Genomic DNA, 24,063 nt, shown 5'->3' on the forward strand with positions numbered 1-24,063 from the left:
ACCTCCAAATTTGGGATCGAAACCAAAAAAGTGCAACTAAATAAGTACCTACTGACACCAACTTCAAATTTGGAGCCTGGTATTGGTGATATAGAAGCCAGATTAGTCCCATTTGTTCATTTTTTGTTCATTGTTTGTTCATTATAGAATTGAACAAGTAATCTGAAAACGGAGAGGGCCACCAAATTTTTGATGTGAATGAATCTATAAATGCAGTTTATAAGTGAATTCATTTGATAGCGTAGTTGTTTTAGTATAATATTTACTAAAATATACACTTGGGGTATTAATAGTTAGGTATAGAATTACAACAAGGATTTTCATACTTAGAAAATTTTTGGTTTTTTTTGGTGAAAAATAATCCTTTGGAATTACCTCAAACTCTTCAAAAGTTATTTAATTGGTGTGATATACTCATAAATATACTTATATTTTAGTATGGAGTACAATATAAAAATTTAAACTTGGCCCTGGCCCTGGTAGCAGCTTATAGAACCCCTAACCCCTAACCCCTAACCCTAACCCCCCATTGATATACTCACCCCAATACACTAACACGTTGTTATATATATCAATGTAGTAATTGGGAATCGAACTTCCGACCAGCTAGGATTGAATCTGGAAAAGTTAAGTTACTGTGAGACAGTCGTAACTCTTGATGGTTTTATCTAAGAGAATAAAACTTTTTAGTATTTATTTTAATGAAAGTAGTATAATAGTGTGTATATCTATCGTATATATCAGGAGTTAATTTAAAATTTGAAATTCTAAATTGAAAATTTTATGAGGAAAATACTTCATACTTAAAAAATTTTAGAAATCTAAAAAATTCAATCCTTTAGAATTCAATAATATAGTTCAAATTACTCTTAAATATGTGTAATACACTAACTAATAGTGTTTTGAGAATGTTTTGTGAAGATTTGAAAAGTTGAAAATTTTACTATGAGCCATAGTAAAAAATACTTTGAGAAATTTTTTTATCAAGTATTGACCAGGTTGGGAAATTCTTTTTAAACATGCATATATGACATGTATAGAGTCTATATATACTATTAAATCCTCAACCAGGAATTTTGTGATATCGTTTTTCTCTATACCCTAAACTTGTACTTTTTCTTGACACACTTTTATACTATTAAAATCATAGTTTTTTATTATAAATTTTATTTTTTAATGAATTATACAAATTAAGATAGATTTAATATTTGAAGTCAATCCAAAAGATTAATATTTTTTTTCAAAATGAAAATTTTTCCAAGTACCCATTTGTTTTAACTTTTACAAATGTTCAAATTTTTTGTTTATTTTATTTTTAATACATGTACCAATATATTTCAAATATACGCTCTTTTTTTATATTAAATTTTAAGACAATTATGATTTTTTTTTAAATTGTTTTTTTAGGTCTTTATACAAATTTATCCATTTTTATTTTACAAAAATATTATATTTATATTATATATCAAATTTAATGATTGACCTATATTTTTGTTTTTAAACAAATACAATTTTAATTAAAATATTTAATATTCATTTTTTCAACCCCTACCCCTAGATAAAGCTCACTCGATCTGATATTAATCTGACACAACTGTCAAACTGACAGCAGGGGTCAAACTAACAGAAGAAGTTAAATAAGTTTTAACTGCCATAAGTATTTGTAAAATATATTTAAAAAATGGTTTTGCAGTTGATTTGCCAGGTCTGACGTTCATATACCACGAGAAGAAAATATTTTATGGATCTATGCATCCGTTAAAAAAGTGCAAACTACAACTTGCCACTGTCCATACTACAGTTCTGGTAAGCAGCATGTGCCCCTAACAAAATGTGAAGGCATGTTGTTTTTTTGGAATCAGTACATACCTCTTTTTCTAATAAAAAACCTATATCAAATACAATTTTCAGATGGGGTATTCTATTATAGCAATGCAATACAACAATTATTATTATGTTTGCCAAAAGGAAATGAACTGCCATAAGTATTTGTAAAAGATATTTAGAAAATGAAAATATCAGTTGAAATTGAAGTATATAAAAAAGTTTTGATTAAACAATTTAAAAGTAACAATATAGATGGGTGTGAGTGTTTTGTATAAAATATTTAAAATTGGACAACAATCAATAAAATATAAGGAAGTTATTAAAATTCCAACTTTTATGGAACCAAAAAAACAAAAAACCAAAATTTATTATTTTTTTTTTTGTGAACATGTATAATTTTTTTAAACCTATTCAATATTTTTTATTTTAAACATTATATATTTACTAGTTCTATCCTTTGATTTATCTAAAAAAGTAAAAACTTTGTAATATACATGTCAACTTTTGCCCTATTTTGAAGTTTTTTTCATTTTGGATCGACTCATGCCATGACCACTTTTTTTCCAAAAAATAAGCTCTTGAATCACAATTTTTTGTTTTTATAACAAAAGATAAATGAGGCTATTGAAATAATTATATTTATATTTTTATCTTTTTGGTATATTTTTGATAAAATCGATTTTTTACAAATAGTATATTTGCATATTTCCAACAATATTAATGAGTGAGCGTACTGCTTAAAAAATTTTAAAATAAAATTATACAAAGATAGAAATTTTAAATTAAAAGTATTAATTATTTTTCGAATGAATTTTATTTAATCTTTTAACCAAATGATTCCATAATATTTGAAATATTAATATCTAGATATATAAAATTTTCATATCAATTGAGTTAAATTTCAAGTTTTGGAAAAATTTAACAAAAACTTTAAATTTTGAGATAAAGGTTATTTTGTGGAATACCTTCAAGCCCATATCATTTAATACTAATATTAAAAACAAAATTTAAAGTTTAAAGTCAAATGAGTGAAATTATATTGCTTGTAAATGTTTTTAAAAATTACAAACAACCAATAGGACACTCATAAAATATTGAAAAAGGCTTTTTTTAAAAAATTAAAGTAATTCAATTACCTGCCAAAACAATGTTCAATGGTGAATATAAAGGTTTGAAGCAAATTGAGCTAAATTATAAAAATTTGAAAATCTAAAACCAAACAACCAAATCACTAATTTTTTCATAAAAAATGATAGTTTTTTTGAGCAAGCTTGATGTTTGCACAAAATTCAAATCATTTCCAATGATATAGTAAAGGTTTCAAGTCATGAGACCTAAACAATAAAATTCACAAATAAAACATTTCCACAGAAAAAACCAGTGCCCTCTTAGGCATTAATAAATTTGTGATAGAGGTTGTTTTTTTATTATTCTTTTGTTCCGACACCATGATAATATCTATTTAAAATGGAATCATCAAAGTTTTAAATCAACAGAGTTATACAATCGAATTTTGATCAATTTTGTCACCAAAATTTAATAAAATTCTCGATATATTTGTAACAAAGATCATTGTTCGATCTAAAATAATTATGTAGAGTGGTATAATCAATGTTTCAGATCAAAGATGTGTAAATAGATATAAAAACATTTAATTTTAATTAAAAATAAAATAATAATAATATAATATAATATATAATATATAATATATATAACATAATATAATATAATATAATATAATAATATAATATAATATAATATAATATAATATAATATAATATAATATAATATAATATAATATAATATAATATAATATAATATAATATAATATAATATAATATAATATAATATAATATAATATAATATAATATACGAAGCGGAACTCTGCAATTACAGTGATTTAATGAAGAAATGCGCTCGCCGCCGTACCATCCACACTGTTTGTTTGTTTGTTTGTTTGTTTGTTTGTTTGTTTGTTTGTTTGTTTGTTTGTTTGTTTGTTTGTTTGTTTGTTTGTTTGTTTGCTGAACCAATTATGCTACCATTTCTATTATTAATAACTGGTGATGGAGGGTTGGATTAAGTTGTATTATTTGAGTAGTCTCTCCACTATCAGTTTCACCACATCATTATCTTTAACCTTTCAATAATATATGTTCTTTTATATGTTGTTCAAGTATTTACCAAAGTCATCAATTGTCAATGCGTATCGATCTACTTGATCATCTTTAACCAAAGATTCTTTCATTTTTTCGTCTTCGTCTTGATCTCCTTCCAAATTATCTTCCAAATTAATATCTCTAATTTCTTCTTTTGTTTTGACTGTATTGTAACAATATAAATTGTACCCTCACTTCAACTACTATTTTCAATATGATTTTGTTTTAATTTCTTTACAACCTTTTTATCAGTTGGCGTAATTGTAGTTGAAGTTGTAGTAGTCATAGTTGTTCCACTTCTTTTTGTTCAACTGGTGATAATTTTCTCTTTGTTTCTTTAAGTTGAATATTTCATCTTCATATCGTTGGACGGACTAGTTTGCTTTGATTGTCTTTTAGAGGAGGAGGAGATGAAAATAGAAGAGATGGATATTCTTCTGAGAACCAAGACACGATTAATCATCTTTCTATTGAACCACAATAGGTTGTATGAATATCTTCGTCCTAAATAAATTAAATAAATTAATCTCCATCGTGTCACATGATATTATTGTGTTGACTTACCAAAGAGTACTTGTTGTCGTGGAGCATCTGACATCTTGAACAATCTTTTGATAACATGTCGTACAAACAACCAATTCAAGAAGTTGCTTGTACTGTGCGACATTGATGACAAAGGTAATCGAGTAACTGAACGTCCAATTCATTCGACACCTTGACGTTCCATTGGAAAGTATGACACTTGAGATTCCTCGATCTGTTGTTCATTGACCGATCCCTTTCTGTCAGAATCAAGTCATTCATTGACGATGAATCTAGAGGTTTCTTATTAATAACATTGTATTAATAAATCTTGGTCTCCCAAAGAAGAATTTTTTTTTTTTTTTTTTTTTTTAACTTTGAAGATCATGCGCACAAGAGCACGAATGACTCTTTGTCGAAGCTGCTTTGGTAATACAAATAATAAAGTAAAGATGCAATCTCAATATCAATTGTATCCTAATATTTATAACCAACAGCAGCAGCAGCAACAACTTCAACAGCAGCAACTGCAACAACAACAATTGCAACAACAACAACAGCAACAACAACAACAGCAACAACAACAACAGCAGCAACAACAACAAAACAAGTATATTTACTCTACAACACCAACTCCTTCACCTATTCATAATGGATCTACTCAAAGTTCATTTTACCAATCACCTCTCAATAACAACGCTTCTTTGAATAATAATCAAATCAATGGATACTACCAAACTCCTGCACAATCTACTATGACATCACCACTATCAATGATTGGTTCTGGACCAACATTACCTCTAAACTATCTTCCATCAGCAATAACTTTTGATCAACAACAACAACAAGATTCTAATCTCTATACATCATCAATGCCAACATCATCATCAACCTTGCCAGGGCCAACTATAACTTCATCATCATCGACAGCACCTACAAGTAAAACAACCTTTTCAACAGTCAACAATCTTTCAACGTTCAACAAAGAAGTAGAATTGCACAATATTTTTGACAATGCAGTATCAATTGTTGACATGATGATCAATACTAGTGAAACTATACAAGACCCTCTTTCCACCTCTACATCATCATCTTATAGACCCCCAATGATGGGTTCAACGGGACCAAACACAACCGGAGGATACAATTATTTTGATACATCATCTGCCATTTGGTCCACAATGATGATTGAAAAGCATATACCCTTCCCCCAAGAGATTGGTTACAGATATCTTAGTGCCAACACTCGAACATCTCAAGGCATATTTCCAGAGATTGGTCACGCATGGGTATCAATCGACCAGACCCTTTTTCTCTGGGACTATAGAGAATCTAGTAATGGTAGAGGTGAATTGATTACCAATCAACTGACTCAAGTCATTACAACATGTGGATTGGTAAATCCTCGTAAAAATGTCTTTAAAGACTCTGTCAAAAAGATTCTCATTGTGGCAACTCATGTTGAAATATTTTTATTTGCTCTAACCTTTAGTAGTGATGACAATAGATTTGAATTAATTGCTAGTATGTAGAAAATATGATAAATATATAAATATTTTTTTGATCAAATACTTATTTCCTTTTTCTTTTTTCTTTTTTTTTTTTGTTTAGCGCCACTTGTAATTCAAACAGATTCTGCCATTATTAATGATATTGTTGGGACAGAAGATGGAAGAATATTTTTGGGTGGCCAAGACGGCAATCTTTACGAGATTGTTTATGGTGGAGATTCGAGTTTATCATCAGCATCTTCGGTTACCTCTTCTATTACCTCTTGGTGGTTTGGTCAAAATGGAAACAAAATTCAAAAGATTTGCCATACCACTTCCTTGTGGAATACCCTTTGGTCTACTAAAAAGCCAGAAATTATTCAAATTTTGATTGACAATCAAAGAAATTTATTATTTACTCTTTGTAAAAATTCAACTATTCAAGTAAGAAGAAGAAAAAGAAGAAAAAGAAGAAGAAGAGGAAGAACAAAAGATGAATCTTTTTTAATTTACTAATGATATTATTCTTGTAGAAATATTCTCTAGGCAAAAATAATAATTCATTTACAATGATTGGTGAAGTAATATCCCCATTACCTAAAAATCAGCATCCCTCTGCCGAACAACTGTCGATCCTATCAATTCACATTTCCTCTCAAGTTGATTATTCTTGCATTGCAATTCTTTCAAATGGAGTTCGATTATATTTATCAAACAATATTGATGTAATTATCTATATATATATATATTACTACTCTTTTTTTTTTTCTAATTTATTTTTATTTCTTTTAGAGTTCAATAAAATATGTTAGAAGACCTCCAACCTCTACAATGACAATTTTAGGATCCTCTGGAACGAATCAACAACAACAACAACAACAGGAAAGCATTAATCATATACCACATTATACATTCTATTCAAATGGTGTATTCTTTATGGCAAATGAAAGTAGCGAGTCTATAGACAAATTAATTGGAACCACACCATTTACAAAGAAACAAATTAAACGGTTGTATCAATCAGAAGACAGGGCATTTATTACTACTTCAAATGAAGATCCACTTGAAGAAAGACCAAATGCTTTTTATGTATGTAAAATGAACAAAAAGAGATAAATATTTTTTTTCAAATTATTTATCTTTTCTTTTTTATTTTTTTTTTTGTTAGATTAAAGGAAGAATTAATATGATTAAAGAAGATATTGTCAACATTGGAGAGAATAATACAGTATTTTATAAAGAATTCAAGACTGAACATATTTCAAATCCAAGAAGATTCTTGTGTCTAAACTCTCTTGGTCTCCACATTATCACAAAACTAAGATATGTTGATCTATTTAATAATTTACTCTTAAATTCTACTTTGACTGATATTGATGTATGTAACAAATATATATATATATATATACATTTATTTGAACTAATCATTTTTTTTCTATTTATTTTAGAATTTCTATCAAGAATTTGGAAATATATTTTCAAATTCATTGTGCATTAGTTTGTATTGCATGTCACCACAATCAACTGTTGTATTAAATGAGCAAATCTATGGTAGCATTAGTGCACCTAGATCAGCCCAACAACGAGTACTTGATTTGGCAATGAGCCAATTCAAAAGAAAGAGCGGCAAGCCTACATTCCACAGAACCACCACCCTCTATAGCCACGACATGGGAACTTCAGTAAACAGATTGGAACTTCACTACAGTCATGCTCACCAAGCAGTTGTAGCATTCCTTTCCCAACTATTGGCACCAATTTGGAATCAACCAATCTTAAAGACCAAAGGAGAATCGACAACTACCACTGTCAACATACACCAATTGAAATCAATTCAATCTCATTTGATTAATCTTTTGTTGTTCCTTGAAAATTCACAACTTTTGCCAAAGAATGATATCACTGACATTCCCATCATTACCAAACCAATTCATGAACAGTCAACCGATGAAGATGCACTAAAGAATGAAAAGAGAAGTTTAATTGGTCTCAAAAAGATTATCCAAAAATCTTTACAAGTTATCAATCTCTTTGTTCTTTTACAACAATTTGATTTTAATCAAATTTTTCAACAATCTATTGATAGGTAAATAATAATTTATTATCAACAAAAAAAAAAAAATTTATTAATATATATTTTTCTCTTTTTCTCTAGTTTAAGTAATGATGATAAAAAGAAATCAATTCAATTTAAATTTAAAGATTATGTTATCGATCAAACAATCATTAATCAATCATCGCCAAGCAGAGTTGAAAACAAAGTCTTTTCATCTTTATTAATTTCTTCACTCATGAATATATTAAACCATTCTAATATATCGGTAAATATCATAAAGAAGATTGAATTGATTTCTTTTTTTTTCTTTTATCTTTACCAACTATTTATTTTATTTTATTTTAGATTGATAACATTTCAAAACAATTAGATTATGAATGCCCAGATTTATTCAAGAAAAGAGATAAACAATTAATAACAGTTAGAGATAAACTAAAAGCTGCCGTGAGAGAAGGACGAAGTCACTCTAGTGAGCAAATGGTAAAGGAGGCTTTAATCATTCTTGAAGAAATCGCACCATCCTTTGATTTGCACGAAATACTTATCAATCTAAAGTCACTCTCTTATTACGAATATGTTGTGCCACTATGTTTGCATTATGCTACTCAACTAGCCCAACATTTAGAATCTCAAAATCTTTCTCCATCCTCTACTACTACCACCACTACTGCTACTACTACTATTCCTTCTGAAAGTAATGATGAAAACAAATTGTTATTGGATTCAAATGAATATATTATAGAATCAAAAAGAAAAGTGTATCAGGAAATATTTGAAATCATCAATTACGATTTATTACAACCAACCAAACAACAACAAGTACCAAACGCATCAAACATTGTTGACATGATGATATGTCAAATATTGGATAGCAAGGATGCCCAATTACATGGCGCCCTCTATAGTTGGTTAATCGAAAACAACTCAAAGGCAAAGTTGTTTGAAATCAAATCACCATTTATTACAGATTATCTCTATGACAATGATATGGACATGTGTTGGAGATATCTAGCAAAAATGAACGATTTTACAACTGCTTCTAAAATCCTTCTTCAATTGGCTGAAAAGTAAAAAAATCAAAACAACAAATATAATTATTAATTATTAAAAATATTAACATTTTTTTTATTTATTTAGCTCAAAAGATTTAAATACAAAATTAACTTGTTATAATAATTGTAAATTATTAATGAGTAAATCACCAAATAGCCAAGAGTACCAATACGCCCTAAACAAAACTGTTATTTGTAACATCCAAAAGAAGATTATCAAACAACTTGAACAAGCAAAAGCAAATCTTCAATCCAACTCTGAAGATGATAAATCAATCATTCAAGAATATATAGTATCAATTGAACAACTCAATACAAATCTTTATGATATGACAACAGTAAGAAAAAAAAAAAAAAAACAAAAACAAAATCATAAAATCACATATTTATATTTCTCTCTCTCTATTAGTTATTTAGTGATTATGCAAGAAAATATTTACTTCATGAAGAAATGTTATATTTGGTTCATATTGGACAACACGACGATGAGAACTTTGTAAAGTTATTATGGGAAATCATTCTAGGCAAGTGTACCGAACAACAACAACAACGACTAGAGCAAATACAAGATTGCCTAAAAACCAAAATCATTGGTATTGGATATGATTTATACCCAAATGAATCAACATTTCCTCTCTATTGGATCATCCAAATGGCAGAAACTATTATCATTGACCTCTTGAAAGAAACTAAAAATGATAGTATAACTTTAGTAGAATTATTAAAGCCAATATTGGGATGGCTATCAAACTCTCTCCAATCTCAACTCAATGTAGATAATCTGGTGTTGCTAGAGATTTACAAGAGTCTTTGTGATATTCAAGAGAATGGTAGTTTTGCACAAAAATATTATATGCACAGTTGGACATTTTTGGCTGAACATGTGATCGCGATGAAAGGAAACAACCACTCTTCACTTTTAACAACAAATCATATGACGTCAATTGAGCAAACACTCAATCAATATAGAAAAAAATTGCAATAAAAAATAATAATAATAATAATGTTCCCACACAACACACTCTTTCTCTTCTCTCTCTGCCCCCAAAAAGAGAGGGTTGTGTGTGTTAATATAAAAGTTTATAATTTAATTTAATTTGTTTTTCATTGCCCCACACATTGTAGCTGTACTGATGATGAGTTCTGAGAGTACAGTACTACTGTTATCAGTTCAACTTTTATCATATATTTATATAACTACTAAATATACAATATGATGGAAGATAATAAATTTTCTAGTCCCCAACAATCAGGGATGAGAAAGTCTAGTGCAACTGCCTTTCCTCATCACAATAAGTTACAATTATCCAGAGAGGATTCCATTCCAAAGTAAATATTAATATTTAAAAAAAAAAAAAAAAAAAAAAAAAAAAAAAAAGAGAACCTCTGATCCCAATTTTAAAATTTATTTCTTTTTCTTTATCTTTAGGATTATTATCCCAGAACATCATAAAAAAGAATTTAAAGAACAAACAACAACTCGTACTACTGCCTCTGCTGGTGATGATGAACAACAAAAAAAGATTGATGAAGAAGATGAAAAGAAGAGAGCAATCTTGTGGGCATGTCTAGCAGCATACATTCCAGATGACAAGACAACTCTTCAAAGAGAATTTGTAAAGCACATAGAGTACACTCTTGCTCAGACTAGAAACGAGAATTCAGAGTTTTCATCCTTTCAATCGTTGGCCTACTGCACAAGAGATAGATTGATCGAACGATGGAAAGACACTAGATTATTCTTTCAACAACAACAAGTAAAGCAAGTAAACTATCTCTCTCTTGAATTTTTACTTGGCAGATCTCTACAAAACTCTCTACTCTCTCTTGGATTGGTAGGAAAATATGCTGATGCTCTCATGGAACTTGGAATTGAAATGGAAGATTTATATGAAGAGGTAAAAAATAATCTATAGATCAAACTATTTTTTATTTTTTTAAAAGTTCCCTTTACCAACTTTTTTTTTTCATTCTATAGGAAAGAGATGCAGGATTGGGTAATGGTGGTCTTGGACGTTTGGCTGCATGCTTTATGGATTCCCTGGCTACTATGAATTACCCAGCTCAAGGATATGGTATAAGATACAATTATGGAATGTATGTAAACATATTTAAAAGTCTAGACAAAGCCCAGTTAACCGAAATCTAAATGAAATATTTTATTTATTTTGATTTAGGTTTTATCAAAAAATTATTGAAGGACAACAAGTTGAATTACCAGATTATTGGTTAAATTATGGATCACCTTGGCAAGTAGAACGTTTGGACTTGTCATATACGGTTGGATTCTATGGTACCGTCAAGGAATCATCTTCTGATCCCAAGTCTAAAGCGATGGAGTGGGAACCTAGTGAAAGTGTTATGGCCATTGCCTATGACCATCCAGTCCCAGGTTACAACACGTTCAACACCATCAACATTCGTCTATGGAGTTCAAAGCCATCTGATGAATTTGATCTTGCAAGCTTCAATCAAGGAAACTATCTTGGTTCAATTGAAGACAAGGTCCGTTCAGAGAATATTACCAATGTTCTTTATCCCAATGACAATACCATGCAAGGAAAGGAACTTAGACTTAAACAACAATACTTTTTCGTCAGTGCCACCCTTCAAGATATCATCAATCAATTCAAAGGAACCAAACTCCCATTTAAAGAATTTCCATCGTTCCACGCCATTCAATTAAACGACACTCATCCAACACTAGGTATCCCAGAACTAATGAGACTTTTAATTGATGTCGAGAAACTTTCATGGGATGAAGCTTGGGATATCACCACTAGAACCTTTTCCTACACCAATCACACTGTTCTTCCAGAGGCACTCGAAAGATGGAGCGTACCACTTGTCCAATATCTCATTCCAAGACACATTCGTATCATCTTTGATATCAATGACCAATTCATGAAACTTGTTGAAAAGAAATGGCCTGGTGATAATGAAAAGAAGAGAATCTTATCCATTATTGATGAATCTGATGTTAAACATGTAAAAAAAAAACAAAACAAAACAAAACAAACAAAAAAAAAAGCAAATCTTATTATTTTTATTTTATTTTTATTTTTAGATAAGAATGGCACATTTAGCAATTGTTGGATCACATATGATTAATGGTGTAGCAAAATTGCATACTGAATTAATTAAAAAGGAGGTTTTCCCATTCTTTTATGAACTATGGCCAGACAAGTTTGTAAATATGACCAATGGTGTCACTCCAAGAAGATGGATCTATCAGTGCAATCCACACTTGTCATCTCTCATTACCAAGAAGCTCAATACCAATAGATGGGTTGTCAATCTTGATATTATAGGTGAATTGAAAAAGTTTGCAGATGATTCTGTGTTTCAAAAGGAATGGATGGCTATCAAGAGAGCCAACAAGGTAAGAATGGCCGAGTATATCGAAAAGAGATGTGGTATTCGAGTCTCTGCCGATGCAATGTTTGATACCCAGGTCAAGAGATTCCATGAATACAAACGTCAACTATTAAACATCCTAGGTGTTATCAATAGATATCTTGACATCAAAGAAGGACAAAAGCTCACTCCAAGAGTTATCATCTTTGCTGGAAAAGCTGCCCCTGGTTATTACATGGCCAAAAAGATTATTAAATTAATTAATAATGTAGCCAATGTAGTAAACAACGATCCCATAGTTGGTGATAGATTAAAGATTGTATTCATTCCAAATTATTGTGTTTCAAATGCTGAAATGTATGAAAACAAAAAAAAAAAAATAGAGATAAATTACCTTTATATATTTATTCTTTTTCCTAACCTTCTTTTTTTTTTTTTTTTCCTTCTAGTATTATCCCAAGTTCTGATTTATCACAACACATTTCAACAGCAGGTACAGAGGCCTCTGGTACCAGTAATATGAAATTCTCAATGAACGGATCAATGATTATTGGAACATTGGATGGAGCAAATATTGAAATCAAAGAAGCGATTGGAGAAGAAAATATGTTTATATTTGGTGCCACTGCTGACAAGGTTGATTCCATTAGAAAGTCAATCCATCAAGGTACTCACACTCCAGACAAGAGATGGGTTAGAGTTATTACCGCCATTGAAGAAGGTCTCTTTGGTCAAGTCGAAGAATTCCAGTCAATCTTAGATTCAATTACAAATGGTGTAGATCACTATATCTTATCCTATGATTTTACTTCTTGTATGTAAAAATTTAATATAATCATTTATAAAAGTGTATATTAACAATTAAATATTTATTTTTATTTATTTTTTAGACATGGATCTTCAAAATAAAATTGACAAGTGCTATGAAAATACTAGCCAATGGGCCAAGATGTCAATTCTTGCATCCGCTGGTTGTGGTATTTTCTCAAGTGACAGAACCATCAAACAATACTCTGATGTCATTTGGAAATTGGATGCCTGTAGAAGAAAAGGTCCTATTGAAATAACAAATCAAGAGGCAACATCATTCTTGACCTCAACAAGTGTTGGTGGTAGTTCGGGAAGCTTTAACAACTCTACTCTTGTAGGTGGTGCTCCTGGATCTTTGGGAAACACAGAGGTTAATCAAATTTCAATTGAAAGACTCTCTCCCTTGACTGTCATTAAACAACCTCAATCAGGTGGTGGTAATGTAGGAAGTATCACTGGAACTAGTCCACTTGTTGTCATCAACAAAAATGATGCAAAGAATGCTCCAAAACCTGCCATGACTACTCATGGTTTTGATGTTAAAAAATAATAATTCAAACAAAAAAAAACAAACCCCAACCCAAATCATATCAATAGTAATCTTCTTTTTATTAATAATAATAATAATAATAGTAATCATCTTTCAAATCATAAATCAATATAAATAAAATAAAAAATAAAAAAAAACGAATGTATTACTGCACTCAAAAAACTACCTTCTTTTTAGAATCATCACAAAAGAAATATGAGTGATCACGACGAAAAGAAAAGAAAGAATGTAGATTCTGAATCAACAACAACAACAACAACATCAACATCAACCAAACAAGTAGATAGTAAAGAAAAGAAGAGATCAAAATCATCAAAAGGTACTAGTACGATCGATCTTACTATTCCAAAATGCCCTCTTTGCGAAAATGAAAACACAACACTCTATTCAACCTCTTTCAAGAAGCATTTCTATTCATGTTCACAATGTACATTGGTATTTGTACATCCAAACTATCATGTAACTCAAGACAAGGAAAAATATAGATATGTGATGCACAACAACAGTCCAAACGATCAAAGATATTGTGACTTTTTGACTCCCGCTGTACTCAATATCGTTGATTTGTACAATATTCCAAGATTAGAAAAACATAATAATAATAAGGAAAATAATGAAAATAATAATAATAATAATAATAATAATAATAATAATAATAATAATAATAATAACATTGTCAACTCTACAACAACAATTGAAACCTCAACAATTTCTAACAACAACAACAACACATCTTCTTCCTCTTCATCTGACACTAGTAGTAATTTATTAGGATTAGATTATGGATGTGGTCCTGGTGCAGCTTTGTATTTACTTTTCCAACAGTATAATATTAAAGTTGAAAACTATGACCCATACTTTCTACCCAATTCATCAGTACAATCAGTTATCGATTTGTTGGACAAGAAGCCACAAGAAAATAGTAGTCCTACTACTACTGAAAGTAAATTTGATTTTTTAACATGTACAGAGGCAATAGAACACTTTAGAACACCAAAAGATGATCTAGAGATCATTTTTTCAAAGAATATGGTAAAGGATGGTGGATGGGTATTGTTTATGACACAGTTGCTTACAAATGACTCAATGTTTTCCAATTGGTTTTACCCTCGCGATGTAACCCATGTTTGTTTCTATAGACCATCTACATTTGAATGGATCGGAAAAAAGTATAATTGTAAAATAACAACAGTTCATGTATCACAAAATATTGCAATCTTTAAGGTTAACCATAGCAATGAACCCACTATATAATATTATATTTCCCTCCAAAAAAATAAAAAAAATAAAAAAAATATATAAAAGTCACACATTTTTACATCACCAGATGATAACATTTTTTTATTCTATTATTATTTGCAATCAAATATTTATCTCTTTATATATATATAATGAACACATCATCATCATCATCATCATCATCATCATCATCATCATCATCATCATCATCATCATCATCAAACTCTTTAGACTCTACACAACAACAGATTGATAAAATCTATAAAATGACAGTTGAAGAATATTTAGAACAACAATTCCAAGATCAAGTAGATCAAATCAACCACACTGTAGAACAACAAACTAAAAACATGTTGCAAGAGGCAAACAATACCAAAAAAGATTTAAAACATATATCTACTCAACAATAGCTGCATTTCTTTTGTTTTTTTTTTTTTTTTCTATTTTCTTTTTTTCAACATATAACTTCACACATAGACCTCCATTTTGTCTATCTTTTCAACCGTCTCATGATGAACAAATTTCAAAAATTAACAAATGCATTCAAAAACTATTATGGTGAAGATGCAATAAAACGATTGTTACTAAACTCTAACAACAGCAACAAACCGATTATATTGATTGGTGGACATCAGTTGACAGGTAAAAGTACAATGGCAAAGAAAATATCTCAACACTTTCAAGATGGTTGTTTCTATTCGGTTGGGTCAATGTTTAGAGATTTGGCAACTTCATTAAATATATCGGTAGCTGAACAAAGTAGATTGCTCAGAGAAATTGAAGAATACCATAAACAACCAAACAACAATAACTCTATTCTGAGTGGTCAGCGGATAAAGAACAATCCACTATTTAATATAAAGGTTGATTTGGAATTGGATTATAGGACATGCCAAATAATTCAAGGTGTAGAATCAACAACACCTACTACTACTCCTCATTCAAAATATAGCGTCATTGAAGGAAGACAACCTGCCTTGCTAGGATGTTTTATTCAATCATTAACCAACAACAACAACAACAACAATGATGCTAATCATAACAATCAAATGATAAAGGTCTATGTAAAATGTAGTGCAAGAGAAAAAGCTTTAAGATATTTGGAGAGAGAGGTAGGAAAAGGAGCATCTATTTTGGCAGACTCTGTATTGCCCAAGGAAAAGGATCTAGAAAGAGATGATCATTTTTCTTCCACCAATCTTTCAACTATAGCAAATACTATATCAAAATTACCTCTTGAAAATATAGACAAAATAATATCTGGTTTTATTGAAAACCAAGATAGAGATCAAAATGATAGAAAGAGATATATGTAAGTTAAAAAAAAATTAAAAATATATATATATATATAAATTGAGCTAATAAAATTTCTTTTTCACTCTAGGGATATTTATGGTTTGGATTATGAAGATAAGGATTACTATGATCTAGTTATTGATACTACTGGTGATACTTCAGAAAATAATTTAAAAAAAGCATTGGATTTTATCAATCATTTAAAAATTAAAGATTTAATAAAAAAATAGCTTTGTCCTTTTTTGTTCATCGGAAAAAAAAAAAAACAAAAATCTTTTTTTTTTTTTTTTTTTAATTTTTTTAAAACTTTCAACACGAACTTGCTGATCAATCAGCTCATTCAAATTCAATCTTTAATCAGCAGCACCTATATATCGTAGATTGTTTATATAATCAAAAATGTTGTGCAGAAGATTATTAAAGACAAACAACATTATCAAAAATGTTGCTTCATTAAAGTACACACCAACAACAACAACTTCAACAAATGTCGTAAGAAATTTATCAAGATCTTTCTCGACTGCCAGTACCACAACTACAGTTCAACCAATTGATCACTCTTCCCAAATGGATGTATGTAGCAAAACCGTTTAAGCAACCAACAAACCAACTTGTTCAAATCAAACCTTATTAATAACCTTTACTATTTCTCATTTGTACAAAAGAGAATTCTTGGTAGAATTCAAGAAGAGACAAACAGAGCATTTGAAGGAGGAGGTGAAAAGAGAAATAATGCACAACACTCAAAAGGAAAGTTATTGGCAAGAGAGAGAATCGATTTATTATTAGATGCCGATTCGTTTAGAGAGTATGACATGTTGGTCACTCATCGTTGTCAAGATTTTGCTGTTGAAAAGATTCCAGGTGATGGTGTCATCACTGGACACGGTACTATCAATGGTAAATTAGTATTTGTCTTTTCACAAGATTTCACAGTCAATGGTGGAAGTTTGTCAGAAGCTCATGCTGAAAAGATCTGCAAGATTATGGACAAGGCCATGAAGGTTGGTGCACCAGTTATTGGTTTGAACGATTCTGGAGGTGCTCGTATTCAAGAAGGTATTGCCAGTTTGGCAGGTTATGCAGAGGTGTTCCAACGTAATGTTATGGCCTCTGGTGTCATTCCACAAATCTCTGTCATCATGGGTCCATGTGCTGGTGGTGCTGTCTATTCACCAGCCATCACTGACTTTACTTTTATGGTAAAGGATACCTCATACCTCTTTGTAACTGGTCCAGATGTCGTAAAATCTGTCACCAAGCAAGATATTACTCAAGAAGAGTTGGGTGGTGCAAAGACACATACTACCAAGTCTGGTGTAGCTCATCTTGCCTTTGAAAACGATATCGATGCTCTCAAAAAGGTTCGCGAGTTGGTTACCATGTTGCCACAATCCAACTACTCTGCACCAGCTCAATCTGAATGCTTTGACGACCCAACTCGTGAGGATGAAGTCCTTGACAAGATCGTTCCAGAGGATCCAAACAAGCCATACGACATGATGGAAGTCATTGAAAGAGTCGTCGATGAAGGCCGTTTCTTTGAGATCCAACCAAACTATGCCAAAAATATCATTATCGGTTTTGCTGCCATGGAAGGTAGAACCGTTGGTATCGTTGCCAATCAACCAAAGGAACTCGCTGGTTGTCTTGATATCGATGCCTCTGTAAAGGCTGCCAGATTCGTACGTTTCTGTGACTGCTTCAACATTCCACTCATCACATTTGTTGATGTTCCAGGTTTCCTCCCAGGTACCGACCAAGAACACGGTGGTATCATTCGTCATGGTGCCAAGTTGCTCTATGCCTATGCAGAGGCTACCGTTCCAAAGATTGCTGTCATCACAAGAAAGGCTTATGGTGGTGCCTATGATGTCATGTCATCCAAGCACTTGCGTGGTGACACCAATTACAGTTGGCCAAGTGGTCAAGTCGCTGTCATGGGATCAAAGGGTGCTGTTGAAATCATCTTCCGTGGAAAGGGTGACATTGCTGAACAAGAACAAATCTATAACGACAAGTTTGCCAATCCATTGCCAGCTGCCAGACGTGGTTTCATCGATTCAATCATCGTACCAAGAGAAACTAGAAAGATCATCTGCGAGGATTTGCAAGTATTGAAAGATAAGAAATTGGAAAATCCAAAAAAGAAACATGGTAACATTCCACTTTAAAAAAAAACATATCAACAAAATAAAAACATAAAGAAGGATATGTTTTATAAATTTATTTAGAGATTTATATACAAAGAGAGAGGTTGGTTTATTTTTACATTCTATTGTTGTTGTTGTTGTTGTTGGGTTCAGGAGAATTGGAAATTTTAGCAATAAATTGAAAGGATGATTTTGGGTTGAATGAAAGACATGGTTGATCGTAAATGGTAGAGGGGAGTCTCAAGTCTACAACAACATTTTTTAGGGATTTGCAATTGGAAAGAGTCTTGGTTGCACACCACTCGGCGATGGCACTACGAACCATATCCTCTTCAAGACGGATTCCACACTCTAATGATTCCAGTGATTGGCAATGTCTGAGATATTCTAGACATTCTTCGTTTACGCCAAGGCTGTTGGATGTATCGAGTTGTTGGAGTGAAGACATTTTGGCGATTGAAAGAAATATTTGCTCGTTGAGAATCCAACCTCCGCCACGCGAGCCGCCAATGCACAACTGGGTTAGCTCTTGGCAATTTGGGAGCTGTGCAAAGGATTTGGGTGGAATCTCAATCCATTTGCTTGTAGAGTTGATGAGTGATAGTTTTTGAAGTGAAGGACAACCAGAGCCAATGTGTCCAAGACCACGTCCGATTGATTCACTTCCTTCCATTTGTGTGCAACAAATAGACAAAACACGTAAAAGAGGTAGATTGGAAAAGGCCCTCCAACAAGAGCTGTCCAAATTAAATGAACTTAGAAATAGAATCTCTAAATGGACCAAACGAGATAGTGTCATTTCAAAGAAACTACAATCTCCTTCTTTGTGGTATTCCAAATCAAAACTTAGATCCAAATCCAATTCACAAAGTGATTCCCAACATTGTGTTAAATTTGATATCTCTCTAATTAAAATTGATGATTGAGTGGTAATGGGTTGATTTGTTTGTTCGTTTTGTTGAGTTTGTTGTTGTTGTGGTTGAATTTGTTGTTGTTGTTGATTTTGAGTTTGTTGTTGTTGAGTTTGTTCATTAGAAGTGATGGTAGCAGTAGCAAATTCCAATTTCTTTAATTTTTTACATCTTTCCAAAAAATTTAAATATTTGCCATTGTTTTGGTCATGTTGTTCATCAACATCCCACTCTGCAATTGACAGCCAATTCAGATTTTCTAGAAATGGCAGTCTGCAAATGGTTTGTTCAGTGGCAACACCAAGTCTTAGTGTACGTAATCTTTTGCACGTGGTTAGGCTGTGAATTAACTCTGAGTCTCTGTCAATGCCGCTGACATCAAGAGAAGTTAAGGTTGCAATGTGACCCAGTTTTGTAAATGCTTCGACGGCTACGTTGGCAAAGCCACCAAGCTCGACATTTACTAATTTGGTTTTTGTGAGAGAGTCTATTGTTCTTGATGTCAAATGATTCGAGTGAAGGACAATACGCTTGAGTTGGGGAAGTGAAAGGCAAATGGATTCAATGTGAGAGTCGTGAAGGTTCGGGCAATAGTAGAATTGAAGATCGGTCACTTGCCTGCAGTGGTTTATGATGGTGTGCAGACTGCTAGAGTTGAAATAGATGGAATGGGAACAACGTATCTTTTTTAAATATTCGCTGTGTTTGTAAATCTTTCTATTAATTATATCCAAGCTCGTTCCATTTCTATTGTCAATCAATAATTCATTGGTAGAGATAAAACTAAATCTATTCCATTCTCTGCTGACTAGAGACGTAACCATCAAGTCGGTGGATTTTAAAAAACAAAATATACTAATGATAAGCTCGAATGGTAAATCCATGAATCTAAAAAAAAAAAAAGAAAAAGAAAATATTAGTTTATAGACAAAAAATAATTGATCAACATTACATACTTTAGTTTTCTCTTTGAATTTCTCTTTTTTCTCAAAGATGAATCATTTGACGAGGAGGAGGAGGAGGTGGAGGAGGAGGAAGAAGAAGAGGTAGAAGTAGGAGATGTTGTTGGTTGAGTAAAAGAAGAAGAAGAAGAAGTTGACTTTAACTTTTGAGCGTTTCTATGATATCCTGTATCACTATCATAGTAATTATTATCTGGATTGGTCCAAGTATCATTATTATTATCATCCTCCCAAGTTGATCTGATGGCTTGTCTTTTATTTGGATAATTGTGCCCTGCAGATGATGATGATGATGATGATCCTACATTGTTCTCGCTGTTTGAGCTAAATACATGGTTTGTTGGCGATGAGGAGGAAGAAGATGAAGTGATATTAGACGAGGAGGAGGAGTTATCATCGTCTTCCTTTGACCACCAAAATTTTCTTTTAAAAGCCATAAAAGGTATTGTTGTAAGAGCATTCCTTAGAAATTCAAAGGTTGCATCAAAACCATGTATCATTGAAAATATTTTTACAAACTCTATATAATTACAGTTTGAGAAGGCTTGGAGAAGCTATGAAGCAGTTGATAGGTAGATGGGTTGGTGAGGAGGGGGAGGAATGAAAAGGGTGGGGGTTAGTAAAAATGATATACAGATTGATTGATATTATTAGTGTTTACCTTTCCCAAGTTCTCTTCGTCCATTCTTTTTTGTTGTTGTTGTTGTTGTGTACAGTTTATCTGCTTACTCTTTTAACAAAACTAAAAAAGTAGAGTACTGTCTCTACTGGGGGCTTCAAAGATTTTTTGTTTTTTTTTTTTTTTTTTCTTGTTATTCGATTTGACACATGCCTTCAACTTGTCATGGTGTTAAAGGATCATTGTGAAACAATAATCATGTTGTGGGTACAAGAACGGATAATGATTCAACAATGAAAGGATGATCAATATTTACAAAATGATAAATAGGATGGACTGATAGAGTCTTTTAAAAAGCTCTGTACTTTATATTAATTCAATTGTTGTGTGGAAATGGAGGAATACATAGACTATAACAATTTACTCTCACATCCCCTTGTTTTAAATGACAATGAATCCATTATTCATAATCAATTCACACAATTTCTAAACATTTTAAATTTTAACAATAATAATAATAATAATAATAATAATAATAATAATAATAATAATAATCATAATGAAACGAGTAATGGTTGCAATACCAATTTCAATAATGGTTCAACAACAGCTCCTATTTCCTCTCCTCTTTCATCATCATCAGATGATTCATTTACTTTTTCTTCATTTCCTCATATTAATGGTCAATCTAAATACCACAACTTGCCAGTAGATTATGATATTGGATCTTTTATTTCTTGTCAAAAGTTGGACAAGATAAGCAATTCACTATTCACACAACCACTACAACTATTGACTAGTTACTATAATAGAGAAATTCAATCACTACAACAACAATATTCACAACGTATCTCCAATCTTGATATAATTTTAACTCAAATTTCAAAAGTATTAGACTCTTTTTAAAAAGAGATAGAAAATCTATCATAATTATCATTGACCATTATCATTATTATTAACATTATTAACACTATTATTATATTATTATTATTATTTTATTTTTATTTCCTAGTTGAGACCAATAAGTGATAATGAAAAGAGAGTAAAATATTTACAAATGGAATCATACTTTAATCTCATGAAATGTTTTCAAAAGAGTAATTGCTGTGAAATCATATTATCTCTCCAAAAGAATGTAATCGCCAGTAGTTGCAGACACCGAAGAAAACTATCAAAAGTCCAAGAGAAACAGCTCAAAGATTGGTATTTATGTCATCAAATGGTTCCATATCCAGATGAAGAAGAAAAATCCGTCTTGGCATCACAAACTAATATTTCAAGATCACAGTTGGACAATTGGTTTGGTAATCGAAGAATGAGAGACAAGGCAAAAAAAGATTCAACAGTTAAAAATAATAATACTATTATCAACAACAATGACAACGACAACAACAACAACAACAATGAAAATAGCGATGAAGATGATGGTAGAGGTGACCAACTATGTTTCTTATCAACAATACTGACATTGTCTAAATCTACAACCCCAACATCAATGTTTGACGAGGAATTTGAACAAGATGAGGAATATTTTGACTTTGAAGAAGAAGAAGAAGAAGAAAGGGAGTGTAATGATTATAAACTCGATGATCAAGAATAAAATAATAATGTTTTGATGTTTTATAAATGTATTATTAATATTTATATATTGGCCTCTATTTATTATTATTATTATTATTATTATTATTATTATTATTATTATTATTATTATTATTATTATTAATTAAACCAATAAAACTTAAAGATCCTCTCTGCAAATGGGACCAGTTGGTGCCTCTAAAAGAGTAGTCTTTCCTTGTGGACCTTCAGCAGCCTTTCTGTGATTTTGTGGACCAACCTTTGTTGGTTCACTCTTTTCAATTTGTGTCAAAAGATTTTTCATAGTCTCTGGTGTGAGATCTTCGTAATAGTCATCGTTAATACAGATCATTGGTGCATTTACACATGCTCCAAGACATTCAACTTCTACAAGTGTAAACTTTTCGTCTTTGGTGGTTTCTATTAAAAACAAAGAATAAATAAGCATATAGGGATCTCTATATATAATCTATTTTTTTTTGTTGTTGTTGATACTAACCACCAACATTGATATTTAAATGATGTTTGCAAGCATTAAGGATATCGGTTGAACCTCTGAGCATGCATGGAGTAGTTGTACAGACTTGAACAAAATTCTTTCCAATCTTTGTTCTATTAAACATGGTGTAAAATGAAGCAACTTCATAGGCTACCATTGGTGCAACACCAATAATCTCTGCAACCTTGTCCATAGCTTTTAATGAAATCCAACCACCATTTTGTCTTTGTGCAAGATCAAGTAAAGGGATCATGGCTGATTGTCTATACTTTGGTGGATACTTTGAAATGATAGTATCTACCTTTTTCATGTTCTCTTCTGTGAAATCAAATGGTGTATGATCATTATTATCATCTGTATCGATATGCTAAAAATGGATAGATGGATAGATAATAGATAGATAGATAGATGTGATCAGTGACCGGTGATCAATACATGTGCAAAGATCTAGATGTTCTAAACAATGCAGTCACATATCTTTTTAAAGTTACATACTCTACTCAATGCATCTGATCTTAAAATTGCAGATGACTGGAATGATCTTTTACCTGTAGCAATGATCAATGATTGCTGAAAAGTAGGAAGATATATATTTTATAAAGGTGTGAGTAAAGTTTGTTAGTATAAAATGATCATCATTTTTAATTTATTTACAGACTCTCTTTCTCTCCTCTCCTCTCTCTCTCTCTCTCTCTCTACTATAATATGTACCTTTGATAAAGCATTAATAGATCTTTTCAAAAGGGTGGCAGATTGCATGTTTGTTGGCTCTGATGCTGATCAGTACTACTACTGTACATGCACCCGTCTTTTTCTCATGGTGATCATGTCTCATGCCAACGTTACAAGACACTCTAAAAAAAATTTGAAAAAAAATTAATTTTTTGTCTTTCAAAGGCTGCAGATGATGAACTTTCGTTTTTGGGTAATCACATTTGTCGTTGCAACAGAGCACTCTTCTTGCTTTTTACAATCAATCAATC

At 31.2% G+C, this 24,063-nt stretch overlaps 9 protein-coding genes across 9 annotated transcripts; 6 read left to right on the forward strand and 3 right to left on the reverse strand.

The window, feature by feature from the left end:
• Window positions 1-1,013: 1,013 nt before the first annotated feature.
• On the reverse strand, window positions 1,014-4,272 carry DFA_02212 (uncharacterized protein; the record flags this gene model as incomplete). Its single annotated transcript, XM_004357390.1, has 6 exons — window positions 1,014-1,043; window positions 1,870-1,889; window positions 2,273-2,293; window positions 2,658-2,690; window positions 4,012-4,149; window positions 4,191-4,272. The coding sequence occupies 6 exons, from the start codon at window positions 4,270-4,272 to the stop codon at window positions 1,014-1,016; spliced, it is 324 nt and encodes a 107-aa protein (XP_004357446.1).
• A 688-nt stretch (window positions 4,273-4,960) lies between these two features.
• On the forward strand, window positions 4,961-10,091 carry nup155 (nucleoporin; the record flags this gene model as incomplete). The annotated part of the gene is made up of 10 exons (XM_004357392.1): window positions 4,961-6,032; window positions 6,120-6,442; window positions 6,532-6,723; window positions 6,791-7,087; window positions 7,167-7,376; window positions 7,447-8,084; window positions 8,154-8,319; window positions 8,400-9,121; window positions 9,192-9,444; window positions 9,516-10,091. The coding sequence occupies 10 exons, from the start codon at window positions 4,961-4,963 to the stop codon at window positions 10,089-10,091; spliced, it is 4,449 nt and encodes a 1,482-aa protein (XP_004357448.1).
• A 231-nt stretch (window positions 10,092-10,322) lies between these two features.
• glpD (glycogen phosphorylase 2) lies at window positions 10,323-15,077 on the forward strand (the record flags this gene model as incomplete). Its single annotated transcript, XM_004357393.1, has 8 exons — window positions 10,323-10,435; window positions 10,536-11,004; window positions 11,085-11,203; window positions 11,284-12,094; window positions 12,174-12,820; window positions 12,913-13,277; window positions 13,354-13,811; window positions 14,001-15,077. 8 exons carry the CDS (start codon window positions 10,323-10,325, stop codon window positions 15,075-15,077), a joined length of 4,059 nt encoding a protein of 1,352 aa, XP_004357450.1.
• Window positions 15,078-15,214: 137 nt separating this feature from the next.
• DFA_02215 (uncharacterized protein) lies at window positions 15,215-15,472 on the forward strand (the record flags this gene model as incomplete). The annotated part of the gene is made up of 1 exon (XM_004357395.1): window positions 15,215-15,472. The coding sequence occupies one exon, from the start codon at window positions 15,215-15,217 to the stop codon at window positions 15,470-15,472; it is 258 nt and encodes an 85-aa protein (XP_004357451.1).
• Window positions 15,473-15,574: 102 nt separating this feature from the next.
• DFA_02216 (uncharacterized protein) lies at window positions 15,575-16,588 on the forward strand (the record flags this gene model as incomplete). The annotated part of the gene is made up of 2 exons (XM_004357396.1): window positions 15,575-16,374; window positions 16,447-16,588. 2 exons carry the CDS (start codon window positions 15,575-15,577, stop codon window positions 16,586-16,588), a joined length of 942 nt encoding a protein of 313 aa, XP_004357452.1.
• Window positions 16,589-16,757: 169 nt separating this feature from the next.
• On the forward strand, window positions 16,758-18,532 carry pccB (propionyl-CoA carboxylase; the record flags this gene model as incomplete). Its single annotated transcript, XM_004357397.1, has 2 exons — window positions 16,758-16,931; window positions 17,024-18,532. The coding sequence occupies 2 exons, from the start codon at window positions 16,758-16,760 to the stop codon at window positions 18,530-18,532; spliced, it is 1,683 nt and encodes a 560-aa protein (XP_004357453.1).
• A 94-nt stretch (window positions 18,533-18,626) lies between these two features.
• Window positions 18,627-21,069, reverse strand: DFA_02218 (uncharacterized protein; the record flags this gene model as incomplete). Its single annotated transcript, XM_004357398.1, has 3 exons — window positions 18,627-20,310; window positions 20,379-20,938; window positions 21,046-21,069. The coding sequence occupies 3 exons, from the start codon at window positions 21,067-21,069 to the stop codon at window positions 18,627-18,629; spliced, it is 2,268 nt and encodes a 755-aa protein (XP_004357454.1).
• Window positions 21,070-21,396: 327 nt separating this feature from the next.
• On the forward strand, window positions 21,397-22,603 carry DFA_02219 (homeobox transcription factor; the record flags this gene model as incomplete). The annotated part of the gene is made up of 2 exons (XM_004357399.1): window positions 21,397-21,891; window positions 22,016-22,603. 2 exons carry the CDS (start codon window positions 21,397-21,399, stop codon window positions 22,601-22,603), a joined length of 1,083 nt encoding a protein of 360 aa, XP_004357455.1.
• A 138-nt stretch (window positions 22,604-22,741) lies between these two features.
• Window positions 22,742-23,839, reverse strand: ndufv2 (NADH dehydrogenase; the record flags this gene model as incomplete). Its single annotated transcript, XM_004357400.1, has 4 exons — window positions 22,742-23,001; window positions 23,081-23,447; window positions 23,576-23,650; window positions 23,792-23,839. 4 exons carry the CDS (start codon window positions 23,837-23,839, stop codon window positions 22,742-22,744), a joined length of 750 nt encoding a protein of 249 aa, XP_004357456.1.
• Between the last annotated feature and the right edge of the window lie 224 nt (window positions 23,840-24,063).

The sequence above is a fragment of the Cavenderia fasciculata genome, assembly GCF_000203815.1.
Source record: "Cavenderia fasciculata unplaced genomic scaffold Scf_Dfasci-G-b-143d02.r1-5, whole genome shotgun sequence".
NCBI lineage: Eukaryota > Evosea > Eumycetozoa > Acytosteliales > Cavenderiaceae > Cavenderia > Cavenderia fasciculata.